This window comes from Pristiophorus japonicus, chromosome 2 (assembly GCF_044704955.1).
Source record: "Pristiophorus japonicus isolate sPriJap1 chromosome 2, sPriJap1.hap1, whole genome shotgun sequence".
In the NCBI taxonomy this organism is placed as follows: domain Eukaryota; kingdom Metazoa; phylum Chordata; class Chondrichthyes; family Pristiophoridae; genus Pristiophorus; species Pristiophorus japonicus.
The window spans coordinates 368940170-368961231 of NC_091978.1; the positions used below are offsets into that span (position 1 = coordinate 368940170).

The window sequence follows — 21062 nt, forward strand, 5'->3', positions numbered from 1 at the left end:
TCGCTGACAGGCATTTACTCACCCTGGCTTTTCTGTAAAATGTGTCAGCTGTGGCTCAGTGGGCAGCACTCTCTCTCTCGCCTCGTGAGTCAGAGGGTTGTGGATTCAAGTCCCACTCCAGGAACTTGAGCACTCAAATCTAGGCTGACACTCCCAGTGCAGTGCTGAGGGAGCGCCGCACTGTCGGAGGTGCCGTCTTTCGGATGAGACGTTAAACCGACACCCCGTCTGCTCTTTCAAGTGGACATAAAAGATCCCATGGGCCTATTTGGAAGAAGAGCAGGGGAGTTATCCCTGGTGTCCTCAATTAACATAACATAAAGACAGATTATCCGGTCATTATCACATTGCTGTTTGTGGGAGCTTGCTGTGCGTTAATTGGCTGCCGCGTTTCCCACATTACAACAGTGACTGCACTCCAAAAGTACTTAATTCACTGTAAAGCGCTTTAAGATGTCTGGTGGTCGTGAAAGGCGCTATATAAATCCCAGTCTTTTTGTAAAATGATTTATTCCAACGGGGGGGGGGGGGGGGGAAGGGGTGGGCTTTGTGCCAGCAATCAGCACGCCGAGGAATCGGTCAACTTTGCCGCGGTTAAAGCCCTGGCGGAGGCGGATGAAAGGAGACCCCCAGATCTGGAGCCAACGATGACACCAGTTGTCATATCCCCAATAACCGCCCATTTCATAAGAACGCCTGCATGTTGGTTACTGGAAATTTTAAAAACATAAGAATTAGGAGCAGGAGTAGGCCACATGGCCCCTCGAGCCTGCTCCGTCATTCAATAAGATCATGGCTGGTCATCGACTTCAATTCCACTTTCCTGCCCGATTCCCATAATCCCTTGATTCCCCGTGAGTCCAAAAATCGATCTATCTCTGTCTTGATGTCCTGGTGACATCAGCCAAAAACATGGAGTCAGTTTGCACATGTACACTGACAATACCCAGCTCGACATCATTGCCACTTCTCTCGACCCGTCTCTAAATTGTCAGATATCCAGGACTGGATGAGCAGAAATGTTCTCCAATTAAATATTGGGAAGAGCAAAACCATTGTCTTTTGGTCCCTGCCACAACCTGCGTTCCCTAGCCGCCAACTCCATTCCTCTCCCTAGCATCTGTCTGAGGCTGAACCAGACTGTTCGCAACCCAGGTGCCATATTTGACCCTGAAACAAGCTTCCGACCACATAACCGCGGCATAACTAAAACAGCCCATTTCCACCTCCGTAACATCGCCCGCCTCCGCAGCTCATCCGCTGCGGGAACCCTCATCCATGCTTTTGTTACCGCTAGACTTGACTATTCCAACGCACTCCTAGCTGGCCTACCACATTCTACCCTATGTGAACTTGAGGTGATCCAAAACTCGGCTCCCCATGCCCTAACTCGCACCGAGTCCTGCTCACCCATCACCCCCTGTGCTCGCTGACCTACATTGGCTTCTGGTAAAGCAATGCCTCGATTTCAAAATTCTCATCCTGGTTTACCAATCCTCCATGGCCCTCGCCCCCTCCCTATCTCTAATCTCCTCCAGCCTCACTACCCCCCTGAAATATTTGCTTCTCAAATTCTGCTCTTTCTACCTCTCATTTAAGACACCTTTTAAAACGTACTGCTTTGGCCAAGCTTTTGGCTGACTCCTGTAATTTCTTATGTGGTTCGGTGCTAAATTTATTTTTTTGTCTTATAACACTCTTGTGAAGTGCCTTGGGATGTTTTACTACGTTAAATGTGCTATATAAATACAAGTTATTGAATATACTCTGACTCAGTATCCACAGCCCTCTGGGGCAGAGAATTCCAAAGATTCACCACCCTCTGAGTGAAGAAATTTCTCCTCATCTCAGCCCTAAATGGCCGACCCCTTATCCTGAGACTGTGTGACCCCTGGTTCTAGACTCTCATTCAAGATGCCCACGGCTTCATTGAAAAGGCTGAGATCAAAATCCTTCTTATCTTCTTGGACTTTTCTACAAAAAAAGGTTGGGGGGGAAAAAAATAGTGAATGTATTTTTTAAAAATGCATTCTTAGGTTGTTGGTGGTGCTAGCAAGGCTGACATATTTACATAGGATTACATTGGTTGTATGACACACAAACAGGCCATTAGGCCCAACCAGTCTATGCCTGTGTTTGTGCCCCACTCGAGCCTCCTCCCGTCTTTCCTCATCTAAATCTATCGCCATAACCCTCTCTTCCCTTCTCCCTCATATATATTTGTCCAGCCTCTCAAGTAGCATCATGATGTTTAGATTAGTTATGGAGGTGGTCACTGAGCAATGCAGAATTAAACAAAGAACTTAACTGGAGGAGGGCGAATTGAGGAGGGATCTGTCCCGGGCAAACTGGAATCAATGGTTGGCAGGCAGAAATATAATGGAGCAATGGACAGCCTTTAAGGAGGAGATGGTTCGCGGGCAGTCTCGGGTTCGGGGGGAAAGGAGGGCAACAAAAAGCAGAGCTTGCTGGATGACAGAGGAGTTGGAGAGCAGAATGAAGCATTAAAAAGGGGCGTATGATAGAGGTCAGCTTGATAATACAAGGGAGAATCAGGCTGAATATAAAGAAACGAAGAGGCAAAGTTAAGAAAATAATACAGGCAAGAGACAATACGAGAATAGATTGGCGGCTAACAAACGGGAATCCAAAGGTTTGCTATTGGCATCCTAACAGTAAAAGTTACATCAGAGAAAGCAAGACTTGCATTTATATAGCGCCTTTCACGTCCACCAGACATCTCCAGCGCTTTACAGCCAATGAAATACTTTTGGAGTGTAGTCACTGTTGTAATGTGGGAAACGCGGCAGCCAATTTGCACACAGCAAGCTCCCACAAACAACACTGTGATGGTGACCAAATCATCTGCTTTTGTGATGTTGATTGAGGGATAAATATTGTCCCCAGGACACCGGGGATAACTCCCCTGCTCTTCTTCGAAAGAGTGCCGCTGGAACTTTTACGTCCCACCTGAGAGCAGACGAGACGGGGGCCGCAGTTTAATGCGTCTCTGCCGATTTAGGGAAGTTTCACCGCAATTACGCAGGTTTAAAAACATAACACACAACTCTGCGTAGCTGGTGATTGCAAAGAAAATGCTAACAGGTTCAAACCTTGGAGTGCTTAATTAACATGTTCAAATTTATGTAAATCCGAGAGACAGCATCTTCGACAGTGCTCAAGGCTCTTGGAGTGGGAATATGAACCCACAGCCTGCTGATGTCAGAGGCGACCCTGCCACCCACAGCGACCCTGCCACCCATTGATCCCCTGCCACCCACAGCGACCCTGCCACCCATTGATCCCCTGCCACCCACAGCGACCCTGCCACCCATTGATCCCCTGCCACCCACAGCGACCCTGCCACCCATTGATCCCCTGCCACCCACAGCGACCCTGCCACCCACTGATCCCCTGCCATTTGCAGCGACCCTGCCACCCACAGCGACCCTGCCACCCGCAGAGACCCTGCCACCCACTGATCCCCTGCCATTCGCAGAAACCCTGCCACCCACAGAGCCCCTGCCACCCACAGCGACCCTGCCACTCACAGAGACCCTGCCACCCAGAGTCCCTGCCACCCACAGAGTCCCTGCCACCCACAGGGACCCTGACACCCACAGGGATCCTGCCACCCACAGCGACCCTGCCACCCAGAGTCCCTGCCACCAACAGGGACCCTGCCACACACAGCGACCCTGCCACCCAGAGTCCCTGCCACCCACAGCGACCCTGCCACCCAGAGTCCCTGCCACCAACAGGGACCCTGCCACACACAGCGACCCTGCCACCCAGAGTCCATGCCACCCACAGGGACCCTGCCACACACAGCGACCCTGCCACCCAGAGTCCCTGCCACCCACAGAGACCCTGCCACCCACAGAGCCCCTGCCACCCACAGGGACCCTGACACCCACAGAGACCCTGCCACCCAGAGTCCCTGCCACCCACAGAGACCCTGCCACCCACAGAGCCTCTGCCACCCACAGGGACCCTGACACCCACAGCGACCCTGCCACCCAGAGTCCCTGCCACCCACAGGGACCCTGCCACACACAGCGACCCTGCCACCCAGAGTCCCTGCCACCCACAGGGACCCTGCCACACACAGCGACCCTGCCACCCAGAGTCCCTGCCACCCACAGAGTCCCTGCCACCCACAGAGACCCTGCCACCCACAGAGCCCCTGCCACCCACAGGGACCCTGCCACCCAGAGCCCCTGCCACCCACAGAGCCCCTGCCACCCACAGGGACCCTGCCACCCACAGAGACCCTGCCTGAGCACGTGGCGCGGCCATTCATTCAATTGGTAGAAAGGGGCGTGGTTTAAAGACCGATTGTTGCAAAGGGGGCGGGTTTCCCCGGCAACGGCAGGTGTATCTCTGTGACGGCACAAAGGCGGGAGTTGGATATAGGGAGGCGTGGAGAAGGTGTGACCGCGAGTGGAGCAGAGAGGGCAGGGCAGGGCAGGGGACAATTTCTGTTAGTTTTTGCCACTTTTATCCGTTGGTTTGTTGGTTTGTGAAAAACCCCAAACAGAATGTGCGAAGAACGATGGAAGCTTGCCTTGGAGAGGAGGCTGCCCACCATCGCAATAATATTCGTCTTCCTGACCATTACAATCATATTTTACTTTTACCCGTAAGTATTTGAGTGAAAAGAGAAGGTGTCAGGCGCTGTCTGATCTACTTTAAATACAATTTTCAGCAATGGACAATACATTTTATTTTTTAAATCACTTATCTCCCCCACCCCAACTCACACATTAATTTAATTGTAATGTTAAAATATTTCGGGGGTAATTTTCCAAAGATGGGGTTCCAGTGGGTGGGTATTCTTGCTGCCTGGCAACGTGAACTCAAAAAATGGGTTTATTTTGATTTATGATTTATGTGTTGCTGCATTTTAAACAGCAGATAGCACAATTGAAATGATTTAAACTGCAAACATTTTTAAAGCCCATTTTCAGCAATTTGATTAGCTGATAAAACTTTTTGAATGTTACTTTTAAGCAATATCCCTGTGGCTATTGTAGTTGGTAGTATGCATTCTCGCCCTCTAATTGGCCAGAGGTAATGGGGAGTGACGGTTGTAATTCCAATTGCTGGTAATGGTAGAACTTGCATTTGAACAAAGGCATTTTTGGGCACCTTGGGTAGTCTAGAAGATCATCCATCTGTGCAAACTGCTGTCCTGTGACTAACAAGGAACGGCTGCATAGTGGCAGTGATATCACAGAGCAGATAGGTCCAGTCACAGCATTCTGATTCTGACCTCATCATTACAGAGAATGTACAGCACACAAACAGGCCATTTGGCCCAACTGATCTATACTGGTGTTTATGCTTCACACAAGACTCCTCCTACCCTCGATCCTATCCCCATAACCCTCTATTCCTTTCTCCCTCATGTGTTTATCTAGCTTCCCCTTAAATGCATCGATACTATTCACCTCAACCCCTCCCAGTGGCAGTGAGTTCCACATTCTCACCACTCTCTGGGTAAAGAAGTTTCTCCTGAATTCCCCATTGGATTTATCAGTGGCTGTCTTACCTAGAAAACGGCGTACAGTTTTGGTTTCCATATTTAAGAAAGGATATACTTACTTTGGAGGCAGTTCGGAGAAAGTTCACTAGATTGATTCCGGAGATGAGTGGGTTGACTTAAGGCAGAAAAAAATCAAGGAGCAAGTTATTATTTAAATAAAGAAAGATTGCAAAGTGCTGCAGTACAGCGGGACCAGGGGGTACGTGTGCATGAAACACAAAAGTATGCCGGTACAGCAAGTGATCAGGAAGGCCAATGGAATCTTGGCCTTTATTGCAAAGGGGATGGCGTATAAATGCAGGGAAGTCTTGCTACAGTTACACAGGGTATTGGTGAGGCCACACCTGGAATACTGCGTGCAGTTTTGGTTTCCATATTTACAAAAGGATATACTTGCTTTGGAGGCAGTTCAGAGAAGGTACACTAGGTTGATTCCGGAGATGAAGGAGTTGACTTATGAGGAAAGGTTGAGTAGGTTGGGCCTCTACTCATTGGAAGTCAGAAGAATGAGAAGTGATCTTATCGAAAGGTATAAGATTATGAGGGGGCTCGACAAGGTGGATGCAGAGAGGATGTTTCCACTGATGGGGGAGACTAGAACTAGAGGGTATAATCTTAGAATAAGAGGCAGCCCATTTAAAACTGAGATGAGGAGAAATTTCTTCTCTCAGGGGGTTGTAATCTGTGGAATTTGATGCCTCAGAGAGCTGTGGAAGCTGGGACATTGAATAAACTTAAGACAGAAAGAGACAGTTTCTTAAACGATAAGGGAATAAGGGATTATGGGGAGCGGGCAGGAAAGTGGAGCTGAGTCCATGATCGGATCAGCCATGATCGTATTAAATGGCGGAGCAGGCTCGAGGGGTTGTATGGCCTACTCCTGCTCCTATTTCTTATGTTCTTATTTATGGCCCCCTAGTTTTGGTCTACCCCACAACTGGAATCATCTTCTCTACATCTATCCTATCAAAGCCTTTCATAATCGTAGACATCTGTCAGGTCACCCCTCAGCCTTTTCCAGAGGAGGGAGCCCCAGCATGTTGAACCTTTCCTGATGAGTATATCCTCCCAGTTCTGGTATCTACCTTGTGCACCTTCTGCAGTGCCTCTATATCCTTTTTGTAATATAGAGACCGAAGGGCATGCCACACATGGCCAATAGCAAATTATCACTGGTAGTTTTTACTTTCATATATTTAGATTTGATTAAAATATTTATCCTCTTGGGCACACTCACAGAAATAAGGTAGATATCTATAGGTATGAATTGAGATTCTAGCAGAGGAGTTTACATAGTGATGGGAGGGAATACTTTGATGCTTGCCATACTAAGTTAAGCTCCAGTGCTGGTGAGTGGCACAGTGAAGGGAAGAGATTTATGAGAATGGTTCCAGGGATGAGGGATTATAGTCACGGAGATAGACTGGAGAAGCTGGGCTTGTTCTCCTCGGAGCAGAGAAAGCTGAGGAGATGTGATAGAGGTGTTTAAAATCATAAAGAGTTAAGGTAAGTAAAGAGCACCTGTTTCCAATGGCTGAAGGGTCGATAACCAGAGGGCACAGATTTAAGATCATTGGCAAAAGAACTAGAGGAAAAACATTTTTACGCAGTGAGTAGTTAGTATTTGGAACATGCTGCTTATAGGGAGGTGGATACTGTTATGTTCAGAATAACTCCACAAGACTGTGTTGTAAGCTCAAAGAGTAGGAGTAAATGGGTACTTTTCAGAATGGCAGGCAGTGACTAGAAGATACCGCAAGGTTCTGTGCTAGGGCCCCAGCTGTTTACATTGTACATTAATGATTTAGACGAGGGGATTAAATGTAATATCTCCAAATTTGCGGATGACACTAAGTTGGGTGGCAGTGTGAGCTGCGAGGAGGATGCTATGAGGCTGCAGAGTGACTTGGATAGGTTAGGTGAGTGGGCAAATGAATGGCAGATGAAGTATAATGTGGATAAATGTGAGGTTATCCACTTTGGTGGTAAAAACAGAGAGACAGACTATTATCTGAATGGTGACAGATTCGGAAAAGGGGAGGTACAACGAGACCTGGGTGTTATGGTACATCAGTCATTGAAGGCTGGCATGCAGGTACAGCAGGAGGTTAAGAAAGCAAATGGCATGTTGGCCTTCGTAGCGAGGGGATTTGAGTACAGGGGCAGGGAGGTGTTACTACAGTTGTACAAGGCCTTGGTGAGGCCACACCTGGAGAATTGTGTACAGTTTTGGTCTCCTAACCTGAGGAAGGACATTCTTGCTATTGAGGGAGTGCAGCGAAGGTTCACCAGACTGATTCCCAGGATGGCGGGACTGACATATCAAGAAAGACTGGACCAACTGGGCTTTATATTCACTGGAGTTCAGAAGAATGAGAGGGGATCTCATAGAAACGTTTAAAATTCTGATGGGTTTAGACAGGTTAGATGCAGGAAGAATGTTCCCAATGTTGGGGAAGTCCAGAACCAGGGGTCACAGTCTAAGGATAAGGGGTAAGCCATTTAGGACCGAGATGAGGAGAAACTTCTTCACCCAGAGAGTGGTGAACCTGTGGAATTCTCTACCACAGAAAGTTGTTGAGGCCAATTCACTAAATATATTCAAAAAGGAGTTAGATGTAGTCCTTACTACTCGGGGGATCAAGGGGTATGGTGAGAAAGCAGGAATGGGGTACTGAAGTTGCATGTTCAGCCATGAACTCATTGAATGGCGGTGCAGGCTCGAAGGGCCAAATGGCCTACTCCTGCACCTATTTCCTATGTTTCTATGTTTCTATGTTTCTAAACCATTGTGACCTTGGTCTCTTTAATGTAACTCCAGAGTGAGGAAGCAGCGTTGGTGGATTGCCTTTTATACCTGCTTGCCCAAGGTGCACAGGTGACCCTTAGGTCTCCCACAGGTGTGCCCCCTGGTGGCAAGTCTTACACATTGGTGAGGTTTGCAAACATAACATCACTCTCCCCCAATAGGAGCCTTCAAAAGGGAATTGGATAAATAATTGAAGGAGAAAAGGTGCAGGGATATGGGGAAAGCGCTGGAGGGAGTGGGACTAACTGGATTGATCTTCAAAGGAGCCGGCGCAGACTGGACGGGCCGAATGGCCTCCTGTGCTGTACTGTTCTGTGATTCTATGATACGGTTGGGTGGGGAAGAAAAAGGAAAAGACCCGATAATCAGCTCTCCTGCAGAATTTACATCAAAGTATAAAAGTTTTAAACCTTCCCAAGCATAAATTTACAGTACAGTATGTCTTTAAAAATAAACATTTTCTCCAATTTGTAACTTTAAAAAAATTCTTTTAACTTTAATTTTTAAGCATTTTATATAAACGGGGCAGTGAGCACATGCACAATGATTGACATCTGTTGGCAGTACCTTGGTGAGAGAGGTGTGTTCTCCAGGCCTGCAAAGGGGTTCCAGAGAGATTGGAAGAGTGGGTGCTCTTAGTGTGTTCAGGAAGTACTTCTTCACACAAAAGGTGGTGGGAATTTGCAACTCCCTCCCTTGAAAAGCAGCTGTTGAGGGGTGGGGGGTCAATTGAAAATTTCAAAGCTGAGATCGATAGATTGTTGTTGGGGAAGGGTATTAAGGGTTTTGGAACCAAGGCGGGTTGATGGAGTTAAGATACAGATCAGCCATGATCTCATTGAATGGCGGAACAGTGCTCGATGGGCTGAATGGCCTCCTCTTGTTCCGCTGTTCCTATGAACTTTAGCGGCAATAAGGTCAGGGTTAAAGATAACACTCTGAGAAACTGTTGTATGCATTCGCCAACTGTTTTTGCATCAGCAAGAAGGATATGAAAACTGCCAGTTTAGTAAGTTTGAGGAGACAGACCAGAAGCAGGAAGTTTAAGAACGATGCCAATGAAGAATTAACCCCTCGGTATCTCAAACCAGAAGAATTTGACCAGAATTAAAATCTAGATTTTGAAAGAGTGGTTGTTTTCGGTGTGTTCAGGAAGCACTTCTTCACACAAAGGGTGCTGGGAATCTGGAACTCTCTCCCCCAAAAAGCTGCAGAGGCTTGGGGTCAATTGAAAATGTCAAAACTGAGATCAATAGATTGTTGTTAGGCAAGAGTATTCAGGGTTACACAACCAAGGAGGGTGGATGGAGTTTGGAACATAAGAACATAATAAAAAGGAGCAGGAGTCGGCCATTCGGCCCCTCAAGCCTACTCCGCCATTCAGTGAGATCATGGCTGATTATTGACCTCAACTCCGCTTTCCCACCCGATCCCCGTATCCCTTGCTTACCCCAGAATCCAAAAATCTATCGATCTCAGCCTTGAATATATTCAGAGTCTCAGCATCCACAGCCCTCTGGGGCAGGGAATTACAAAGATTCACAACCCTCTGAATGAAGAAATTCCTCCTAAAATGGCCTTCTCCTTATCCTGAGCCTGTGCCCCTAGTTCTAGACTCTCCAACCAGGGAGAAACTGTTATGTCTTTAGATGCTCTGATATTGACTCCATGAGGCAATGTATTATATTTGAACTGTAGTGACCTTAGTCCATTTAATGTAACTCCAGAGTGAGGATCACACACGATGGCCTGACTTTTATAATAGACCTGGCACACCTGTACAGGTAACCTACAAGTCTCCCACTGCAGTGCCCTCTGGTGGCACACCTCAGTGACCATACAGCTGGTGTACCAGTTTCCCATAGTAGTGTCCTCTGGTGGCACATCATGTGTAATAGTACAGGCAGTAAACATGTCTAGATACATGACAGAAACAACCTCTCAGCATCTACTCTATCAATCTCCTTCAGAAACTTGTTTCAATGAGATCACCTCTCATTCTTCTAAACTCCAGAGAGTATAGGCCCATTCTACACAATCTCTCATCATAAGACAGCCCTCTCATCCCAGGAATCAATCTTGTGAACCTCCGTTGCACCGCCTCCAAGGCAAGTATATCCTTCCTTAGATAGAAATACCGATCAGCCATGATCTAATTGAATGGTGGAACCAGCTCGAGGGGTTGAATGGCCAACTCCTGTTCCTATGTTTCTATATGTTTGTGGCAGTAGTGGGAGGGAGGGAATTGTAAGGAAATTAAGAATCTAGTATATATTTAACAAATCCATCTAAAACGCATTTTTGAACTTTTGTGCTTCTTTTTCAGATGTATGTGGCTGACTCACAACTTTTCAATGGCTATTCCTATCATTCAAACAATATTTTTGCTAAGCTGCAGCCTTAATTACCTAGTTTGCGTCTTTATGGATCCTGGAATTGTTTACAGAGGTAAAGTCATCTTGCGTGTTTAAGATGTCCCAAACTGGATATTGGGGTAAAAAGGAGGCTTCTCTTCCTCGGGGTGATCTAACTGATATAGTTAATCGACACTTCGCCCAGCTCCCGCTGTATAACGATCACAGAAGTAAACAAACAAAACCTCAGGTTTACCGGTTTTATTACGAGCAAATTTCCGAAATACAAGAGGTTTCAAGTACAATTTATACAGGTTTTGGAGAGGAGCTATCCTCCTACAAAATCCTCGATAGGTCTAATTCTATCAGCGAAATTATATTGATTTGTCGACTCTTATCAAACTGTCTCTGAGTGGTATATGCAATTGCCCATCTATGGTGTTGTTTCGTGACTTGCACTTTGCCACAGTATAGTAGACACCAAAACTGGCTTCCTTATCTCTCCCTCAGAGACTTCTGATCAACAATTGCTGATTTTGCTGTTTAAGTATTACAGAGGTTACGGATTCAGTTTAATGTGTTATACATTTGTGCTGTACCTACATAAGCAAGTGTTACATACATAGGCAATTATACAGACTGTCCTAATCCTGATAAGTTCACTACCTTCATCATAATTCTGACCCCCTATTTGCAACTCTTACAATTTATCCCTTACACTGGAACACAGTAACAGCGGCCTAATCACTGATTTGATTTGAAGAATGTGACTGGCAAAAGCCCAGGAGCTTCTGAGAAAAAGGCTGCCCCTTTAAAACAATCCACAGGTTGCAACACAAAAGCAAAATACTGCAGATGCTGGAAATCTGAAATAAAAACAGAGAATACTTGAAATCTCAGCGGGTCAGGCAGCATCTGTGGAGAGAGAAACGTTTCGGGTCAATGACCCTTTGTCAGAACTGGCGAATGTTTGAAATTGATAGATTCTTAAGGAGCACTGAAAGGGGGAGGGGAGGAAAGACCAAAAGGGAACATAAGAGCATAAGAAATAGGAGCAGGAGTTGGCCATTCAATAAGATCTGATCTGATCATGGACTCAGTTCCACCTCCCTGCCCGCTCCCCATAACCCTTTACTCCCTTATCGCTCAAAAATCTGTCGATCTCCGCCTTAAATATATTCAATGTCCCAGCCTCCACAGCTCTCTGGGGCAGAGAATTCCACAGATTTACAACCCTCAGAGAGAAGAAATTTCTCCTCATCTCAGTTTTAAATGGGCGGCCCCTTTTTCTAAGACTGTGTCCCCTAGTTTTAGTTTCCCCTCTGAGTGGAAACATCCTCTCTGCATCCACCTCATAGAGCCCCCTCATTATCTTATATGTTTCAATAAGATAACCTCTCATTCTTCTGAACTCCAATGAGTATAGGCCCAGCCTACTCTACCTATCCGTGATGGGGTGGAAGACAGGAGAGATTAGAGAGACAAAAGGGATGATGGGCCAACTTGAGATGGTAATGGCAGAAGTTAGAAAAGGTTTAGTCCAGATAGGGTGTGAATGGCAGAATAATTACCAGCTGCCGTGGGAAACAGAGAGAGAGAGAAAAAATTCATAAGATCGAGGGAGGGTTAAAAAAGCAAGGAGGAACAGGAGCAAAATATGGGCAGGGGTTATGATCTGAATTGTTGAACTTAAGGATCTGTTAATTTCAAACTTTCACCGGTTCTGATGAAAAGTAATTGACCTGAAACGTTAGCTCTGTTTCTCTCCACAGATGCTGCCCGACCCGCTGAGATTTCCAGCGTTTTCTGTTTTTATCACAGGTTGTAATGTTGCGCTTTCCCCGAACATCGTAGTCCAGAAGTTCGAGAATTTCAAAGGGGGTGTGTGATCAGAGAGTTCACATGTACAAATCTTTGAATGTGGTGGGGTGAGTGGATAAGGCTCGAGGGGTTGAATGGCCTCCTCCGGTTCCCATGTTGCTCTGTGTTAGTGGCAGTAGTGGGAGGGCGATAATTGTAAGGGAATCGAGAAGCTCGTCTATATTTTAGGAATGTGTGTAAAATTCATTTTTGAACTTTTGTACAAACGGGATCCTGGTTTTGATAGAGGCGCAGAATACAAAAACAAGGAAGTAATGCTAAACCTTTATAGATCGCTAGTTAGGCCCCAGCTGGAGTATCGTGCTCAATTCTGGGCACCGCACTATAGGAAGGATGTCAAGGCCTTAGAGAGGGGGCGGAGGAGATTGACTGGAATAGTACCTGGGGGAGAGACTGGAGAAGCTGGGTTTGTTCTCCTTAGAGCAGAGAAGGTTAAGGGAAGACTTAATAGAGATGTTCAAAATTAGGGGAAGGGTTTTGATAGAGTAAAATAGAAACATAGAAAATAGATGCAGGAGTAGGCCATTCGGCCCTTCGAGCCTGCACCGCCATTTAATATGATCATGGCTGATCATTCACCTCAGTACCCCTTTCCTGCTTTCTCTCCATACCCCTTCATCCCTTTAGCCGTAAGGGCCACATCTATCTCCCTTTTGAATATATCTAACGAACTGGCCTCAACAACCTTTTGTGGTAGAGAATTCCACAGGTTCACAATTCTCTGAGTGAAGAAGTTTCTCCTCATCTCGGTCCTAAATGGCTTACCCCTTATCCTTAGACTGTGACCCCTGGTTCTGGACTTCCCCAACATCGGGAACATTCTTCCTGCATCTAACCTGTCCAATCCCGTCAGAATTTTATATGTTTCTATCTATAGATAAGGAGAAACTGTTCCCAGGGGCAGGAGGGTCGGTAACCAGAGGGACACAGATTTAAGGCAATTGGCTAAAGAACCAGAGGGGGAGATGAGGAGAATGTTTTTACGCAGCAAGTTGTTGTGATCGGGAACGCGCTGCCTGAAAGGGCGGTGGGAGCAGATTCAATAGTAACTTTCAAAAGGGAACTGGATAAGTACTATGGATAAATTGCAGGGCTACGGGGAAAGAGCGGGGGGAGTGGGACTAATTGGATCACTCTGTCAAAGAGCCAGCACAGGCACGATGGGCCGAATGGCCTCCTTCTGTGCCGTATGATTCTAAGTATTTTCTTGTGTTGCAGATCCTGAAGACCCAAATCATATATTGGATGCAGAGGAAGTGACAATCAATGGCGCCACCTTTACAAAGAAATGGTGCCAAGCCTGCAGATTTTACCGGCCTCCACGCTGTCGTCACTGCTACGCGTGTAATGTCTGTGTGGAGGTAAACCTTGGTACAACATTTTTCTGCGCGTCCATTTTTAAACGAGCAGTCTGGTCCCAGGTATGTGCCACTGGCTGCCTTGAATGAATAGAAAGAAAGAAAGACGTACATTTATATAGTGCCTTTCACGACCACCGGACATCTCAAAGCACTTTGCAGCCAATGAAGTACTTTTGGAGTGTAGTCACTGTTGTAATGTAGGAAACGCAGCAGCCAATTTGCGCACAGCAAGCTCCCACAAACAGCAATGTGATAATGACCAGATCATCTGTTTTTTTGTTATGTTGATTGAGGGATAAATATTGGCCCCAGGGATAACTCCCCTGCTCTTCTTCGAAATAGTGTCGTGGGATCTTTTACGTCAACCTGGGAGAGCAGAAGGGGCCTTGGTTTAACATCTCATCTGAAAGATGGCACCGCTCCCTCAGTACTGCCCCTCCGACAGTGCGGCGCTCCCTCAGTACTGCTCCTCCGACAGTGCGGCGCTCCCTCAGTACCGCCCCTCTGACAGTGCAGCGCTCCCTCAGTACTGCCCCTCCGACAGTGCGGCACTCCCTCAGGACTGCCCCTCTGACAGTGCAGCGCTCCCTCAGTACTGCCCCTCCGACAGTGCGGCGCTCCCTTAGCACTGCCCCTCCGACAGTGCAGCGCTCCCTCAGTACTGCCCCTCCGACAGTGCGGCGCTCCCTTAGCACTGCCCCTCCGACAGGGTGCGGCGCCCCCTCAGCACTGCACTGGGAGTGACAGCCTCAATTTCTGTGCTCAAGTCTCTGGAGTGGGACTTGAACCCACAACCTTCTGACCCAGAGGCGAGTGTGCTGCCCACTGAGCCATGGCTGACACTGTCGGACACTGAATGGGTGGCTTGGAGCTGTCAGAGTTCACTCCAACCACAAAGCACAGATCAAAAAGTCTTTGGGAATATTTTTCCCCGCGACTTCTTTTGAGTACCCTGCTGAGGGGTCACTGGGTTGGTATTTCCCGCCCCGGGGCCCAGACGCTTTTCCGGTGCAAGACTTCCGCAGAGAGCTGTGGCCAGATGGTCTCAAGGCACTAAAGTTGGTCTGCAAAACAAACAAGGCTGTGCCTTGCCTTCAGCAAGACCCATTGAAGACTCTGATCTGCAGAGGACTCACGCACAGCTTGAGGAGTGCCTCTCTGTTGGGGAATCCTTTTTAAAAATATTCGTTCATGGGATGTGGGCATCGCTGGCAAGGCTGGCATTTATTGCCCATCCCTAATTGCCCCTTGAGAAGGTGGTGGTGAGCCGCCTTCTTGAACCGCTGCAGTCCGTGTGGTGAAGGTGCTCCCACAGTGCTGTTAGGGAGGGAGTTCCAGGATTTTGACCCAGCGACGGTGAAGGAACGGCCGATATATTTCCAAGTCAGGATGGTGTGTAACTCGGAGGGGAACGTGGAGGTGGTGGTGTTCCCATACGCTTGCTGCCCTTGTCCTTCTAGGTGGCAGATGCACTTCAAAGTGCCGGGAAAATACGACTAATGCTGCCTCCGCAAGACTCTGTAAATCCCCTGGGAGGACAGACGCACCAACGTCAGTGTTCTCGCTCAGGCCAACATTCCCAGCATCGAAGCACTGACCACACTCGACCAGCTCCGTTGGTGGGCCACATTGTCCGCATGCCCAACACGAGACTCCCAAAGCAAGTGCTTTACTCGGAACTCCTACACGGCAAGCGAGCCCCAGGTGGACAGAGGAAACGTTTCAGGGGCACCCTCAAAGCCTCTTTGATAAAGTGCAACATCCCCACTGACACCTGGGAGTTCCTGGCCAAAAACCGCCCAAAGTGGAGAAAGTGCATCCGGGAGGGCGCTGAGCACCTCGAGTCTCGTTGCCGAGAGCATGCAGAAAACAAGCGCAGGCAGCGGAAGGAGCGTGCGGCAAATCAGTCCCACCCTCCCTTTCCTTCAACCACTGTCTGTCCCACTTGTGACAGAGACTATTCCCATATTGGACTGTACAGTCACCTGGGAACTCACTTTTAAAGTGGAAGCAAGTCTTCCTTGATTTCAAGGGACTGCTTATGATGATGATGATCTAGGTGGTAGAGGTTGCGGGTTTGGGAGGTGCTGCCGAAGAAGCCTTGGCGAGTTGCTGCAGTGCATCTTGTAGATTTTGCACACTGCAGCCACGGTGCGCCAGTGGTGGAGGGAGTGAATGTTGAAGGTGGTGGATGAGATGCCAATCAAGCGGCTGCTTTGTCCTGGATGGTGTCGAGCTTCTCGAGTATTGTTGGAGCTGCACTCATCCAGGCAAGTGGAGAGTATTCCATCACACTCCTGACTTGTGCCTTGCAGATGGTGGAAAGGCTTTGGGGAGTCAGGAGGTGAGACACTCACCACAGAATACCCAGCCTCTGACCTGCTCTTGTTGCCACAGTATTTATGTGGCTGGTCCAGTTAAGTTTCTGGTCAGTGGTGACCCCCAGGATGTTGATGGTGGGGGATTCGGTGATGATAATACCATTGAATGTCAAGGGAAGGAAGATGGTTAGACTCTCCTTGTTGGAGATAGTCATTGCCTGGCACTTGTGTGGCGCGAATGTTACTTGCCACTTATCAGCTCAAGCCTGCTTGTCGTGCAGGTCTTGCTGTACGCGGGCATGGACTGCTCCATTACCTGAGGAGTTGCGAATGGAACTGAGCACTGTGCAATATTCAGCAAACTGCCCTTATGATGGAGGGAAGATCAGGGGCAAAATAGTTGGGGCTAGGACACTGCTCTGAGGAACTCCTGTAGCAATGTCCTGGTCTCCCAACACCACAACAATCTTCCTTTGTGCTCGGTATGACTCCATCCACTGGAGAGTTGCCCCCTGATTCCCATTGACTTCAGTTTTACTGGGGCTCCTTAATGTCACAATTGGGGGAATGCCGCCTTGCTGTCAAGGGCAGTCACTTTCACCTCACCTCTGGAATTCAGCTCGTTTGTCCATGTTCTCTCACCACCTGTCACAAGCCCAGTCTGGCAGCTCTGGCCTTCAAGGCTTGACAAGCTCAGTCACTGGCGGTGCTACTGAACCATTCAGTGATGGACATCGAAGTTCCCCTCTAGTGTGCATTCTGTGCCCTTGCTACTCTTTGTGCCTCCTCCAGACGGTGTTCAACACAGAGGAGTATTGATTCATCAGCTGAGGGAAAGTACATCACATAAGAAATTGTTGTGTATGTATATACCCTGTACACTCAATGCACAGTTACATAAGACCAATGAATGTATCTTCACACTGTATACAATATGCCTGTACCACCAGAGGGTGCAACAGGTGGAGACCTAGAGGTTACCTGCACACCGCAGGTAACCAGTTATAAAAGAGAGCTCACCTTACTGTAACCTCATTCAGGAGCTGCAATAAATGGGCTAAGGTCATACCTCATGGAGTCATTACTCGAGTGCCTGCAAACATCACAATTAGGAACAGGAGTCGGCCCTTTTGCCCCTCGAGCCTGCTCCGCCATTCAATAAGATCATGGCCGATCTGATCTTGGGCTCAACTCTACTTCCCTGCCCGCTCCCCATAACCCTTTATTCCCAATCGCTCAAAAATCTGTCTATCTCCACCTTAAATATATTCAATGACCCAGCTCTCTGGGGTAGAGAATTCCAAAGATTCACGACCCTCTGAGAGAAGAAATTCCTCCTCATCTCCGTTTTAAATGGGCGGCCCCTTATTCTGAAACTATGCCCCCTAATTCTAGAGTCCCTCACGAGGGGAAACACTCTCTCTGCATCCACCCTGTCAAGCCCCCTCATTATCTTACACTTTTCAGTAAGATCACCACTCATTCTTCTAAACTCCAATGAGTACAGGCCCAACCTAATCAACCTTTCTTCATAAGACAACCCCTTCATCTCAAGAGTCAACCTCCAGAACCTTCTCTGAACTGCCTCCAATGCAAGTATATCCTTCCTTAGATAAAGGTGGTAGATGGTAATCAGCAGGCGGTTTCCTTGCCCAGGCTTAACCTGAAGCCATGAGACATCATGAGGTCTAAAGTCAATCTTGAGGTTTCCCAGGGTCACTCCCACCTGACTGTATTCTATTGTACCCCCATCTCTGGCAGGTCTGTCCTGCTGTTGGGACAGAACATACCCAGGGATGGAGGAGTCTGTGACTTTGGCTGCCTGGTATGATTCTGTGAGTATGACGATGTCAGGCTGTTGCTTGTCCAATCTGTGGGACAGCTCTCTCAGCTTTGGCACCGGTCGCCAGATGTTAGCGAGAAGGACATTTCGGGGTGAATTGGGCTGGGTGTGCCTTGGTCTTGTCCGAATTCGATGCCTTGGTTCGTAACCCTAATCCTAACCCTAACCCTAAATGCAGTCTCTGTTGGCTTTGTTCTATGCTGTTTCAGCCGGGGCTCAGTGGGCAGCACTTTCGCCTCTGGGTCAAAGGTTGTGGGTTGAAGTCCCACTCCAGTGATTTGAGCTCATAACTTCAGGCCGACTGAGGGAGCACCGCACTGTCGGAGGGGCAGTACTGAGGGAGTGCCGCACTGTCGGAGGGGCAGTACTGAGGGAGTGCTGCATTGTCGGAGGGGCAGTACTGAGGGAGTACCGCACTGTCGGAGGGGCAGTACTGAGGGAGCGCCGCACTGTCGGAGAGGCAGTACTGAGGGAGCGCCGCACTGTCGGAGAGGCAGTACTGAGGGAGCGCCGCACTGTCGGAGGGGCAGTACTGAGGGAGCGTCGCACTGTCGGAGAGGCAGTACTGAGGGAGCGCCGCACTGTCGGAGGGGCAGTGCTGAGGGAGCACTGCACTGTCTGAGGGGCAGTACTGAGGGAGTGCCGCACTGTCTGAGGGGCAGTACTGAGGGAGTACCGCACTGTCGGAGAGGCAGTACTGAGGGAGCGCCACACTGTCGGCGGTGCAGTACTGAGGGAGCGCCGCACTGTCGGAGAGGCAGTACTGAGGGAGCGCCACACTGTCGGCGGTGCAGTACTGAGGGAGCGCTGCACTGTCGGAGGGGCAATACTGAGGGAGCGCCGCATTGTCGCAGGTGCCGTCTTTCGGATGAAACGTTAAACTGAGCTTGTGGTAGGTGGTGAGAGAACCAGTATGATAGAGAAGCCTCCTTGGGAATTATCCCCGATGTCCTGGGGCCAATAAACAGATTATCTGGGTCATTATCACATTGCTGTGTGTGGTAGCTTGCTATGCGCAAATTGGCTGCTGCGTTTCCCACAGTACAACAGTGGCAACACTTCAAAAGTACTTCATTGGCTGTAAAGCGCTTTGAGACATCCGGTGGTTGTAAAAGGCGCTATAGAAATGCATGTCTTTCTTTAAGCCATGGTGCCAATGCAGGTTTGTGCAGTTTCCTTAAGCTCTGACTTACCCTGAAAACGGAAAAAGTCTAATACAAATTGAATAAAGTGACAGCGAGAGAGAACGTTGTGGTGTGTGAGTGGAAGAGAATCCATTGAAGAATGAATGAAGGTAAGAAAATGACAGCCGTGAGAAACATGTGTGATGATATTTTTCAAATATTCATTGTCAACAGACACTTGATCATCACTGCACTCTGATGAATACCTGCATCGGGAAACGGAATTATCGCTTTTTCTTCTTCTTGCTGTTTTCCGTGGTGGTCTTTATCCTGTTAGTATTCGCATTCTGCTTGGCGTATGTGTTTTTGAACACTCACGACCGTTACACAATCGAAAAGATCTGCACGTATCCTTTTATTGTTGCACTAACAAAAGTTACGTAAAGAACAGGGAGGCCACTTATTACTGGGAGGGTGCGAGTCTCGGTGGGGAAGGGGAACAAAGGGATCTCGGAGTACAAATACACAAATCCCTAAACGTTGCGACACAGGTTAGTAAGGCCATAAAAAGCAAACCAAACACTAGGGTTTATTTCGAGAGCTTTAGAATTGAAACAGTAGGGAAGTTATGCTAAACTTGTACCGAACCTTGGTTAGACCACAGTACTGTGTACAGTACTGGTCGCTATATTATAAAAAGGATATAGAGGCAATGAGGAGGGTGCAGAGAAGATTTACAAGGATGATAGCAGAAATATCAGGGAAGGATGAACAGGCTGGGTCTCTTTTCTCTTTAAAAAAGAAATCTGAGGGGTGACCTAATAGAGGTCTTTAAAATGATGAAAGGTTTTGATAGAGCGAATACAGAGAGAATGTTTCCACTGGTGGGGAAGAGCATAACTAGAGGCCATCGATATAAGATCGTCATCAAGAAATCCAATCGGGAATTCAGAAGAAACTTCTTTACCCAGAGAGCGGTGAGAATGTGGAACTCGCTGCCACAGGGAGGGGTTGAGGCGAATAGTATCGATGTATTTAAGGGGAGGTTGGACAAGCACATGGGGGAGAAGGGAATAGAGGGTTATGCTGATAGAGTTAGATGAGGAAAGGCAGGAGGAGGCTCGAGTGGAGCATAAACGCTGGCATGGACTGGTTGGGCCGAATGGCCTGTTTCTGTGCCGTATATCCCATATAATCCTGTGACATATCCTTTCTCCCTCATGTGTTTATCCAGCTTCCCCTTAAATGCATCGATACTATTCGCCTCAACCCCTCCCTGTGGCAGCGAGTTCCACATTCTCACCGCTCTCTGGGTAAAGAAGTTTCTCCTGAATTCCCCATTGGATTTGTTGGTGCCGTATAGCCGATGTACATGAGAACCAGTCACAATTCCGTGCCTCATTGCAATGGTTTCCGAATGTGTAGCACACATTCCATGATTGATTGATTGCTTATTGAGTTATTTTATAATTACATTGAATTTTACAGCACAGAAACAGGCCATTCGGCCCCACCGATCCATGCCGGTGTTTATGCTCCACACGGGACTCCTCCCACCCCTCTCCATCTCACCCTATCAGCAGATCCTTGCTAGAGACAGCAACTCCGAGCGTCGGGGGCTGCTAGAAACAGCAACTCCGAGTGTCAGGGGCTCCTAGAAACAGCAACTCCGAGCATCGGGGGCGGCTAGAAACAGCACTGTGCGGTGAATGCAAATTAACGGGAGCACGGATTTTGCATGTTACGCGGGGGCTGAATTCTCGGTAAAGCAAGGCGGCGGAGACAGGCAGGTGTGAGGGACACAACATTGGGCCCAGGCTG

General features: G+C 48.1%; 1 protein-coding gene across 1 annotated transcript in view; it reads left to right on the plus strand.

The window, feature by feature from the left end:
• The first annotated feature begins 4541 nt into the window (after positions 1-4541).
• Positions 4542-21062, plus strand: part of LOC139231903 (palmitoyltransferase ZDHHC9-like) — a 30965-nt gene continuing 14444 nt past the window's right edge. Inside the window, exons 1-4 of the mRNA XM_070862540.1 lie at positions 4542-4642; positions 10684-10805; positions 13811-13953; positions 19476-19648. Coding sequence (XP_070718641.1) covers positions 4542-4642; positions 10684-10805; positions 13811-13953; positions 19476-19648 — 539 coding nt within the window. The remainder of the gene's footprint in view (positions 4643-10683; positions 10806-13810; positions 13954-19475; positions 19649-21062) is intronic.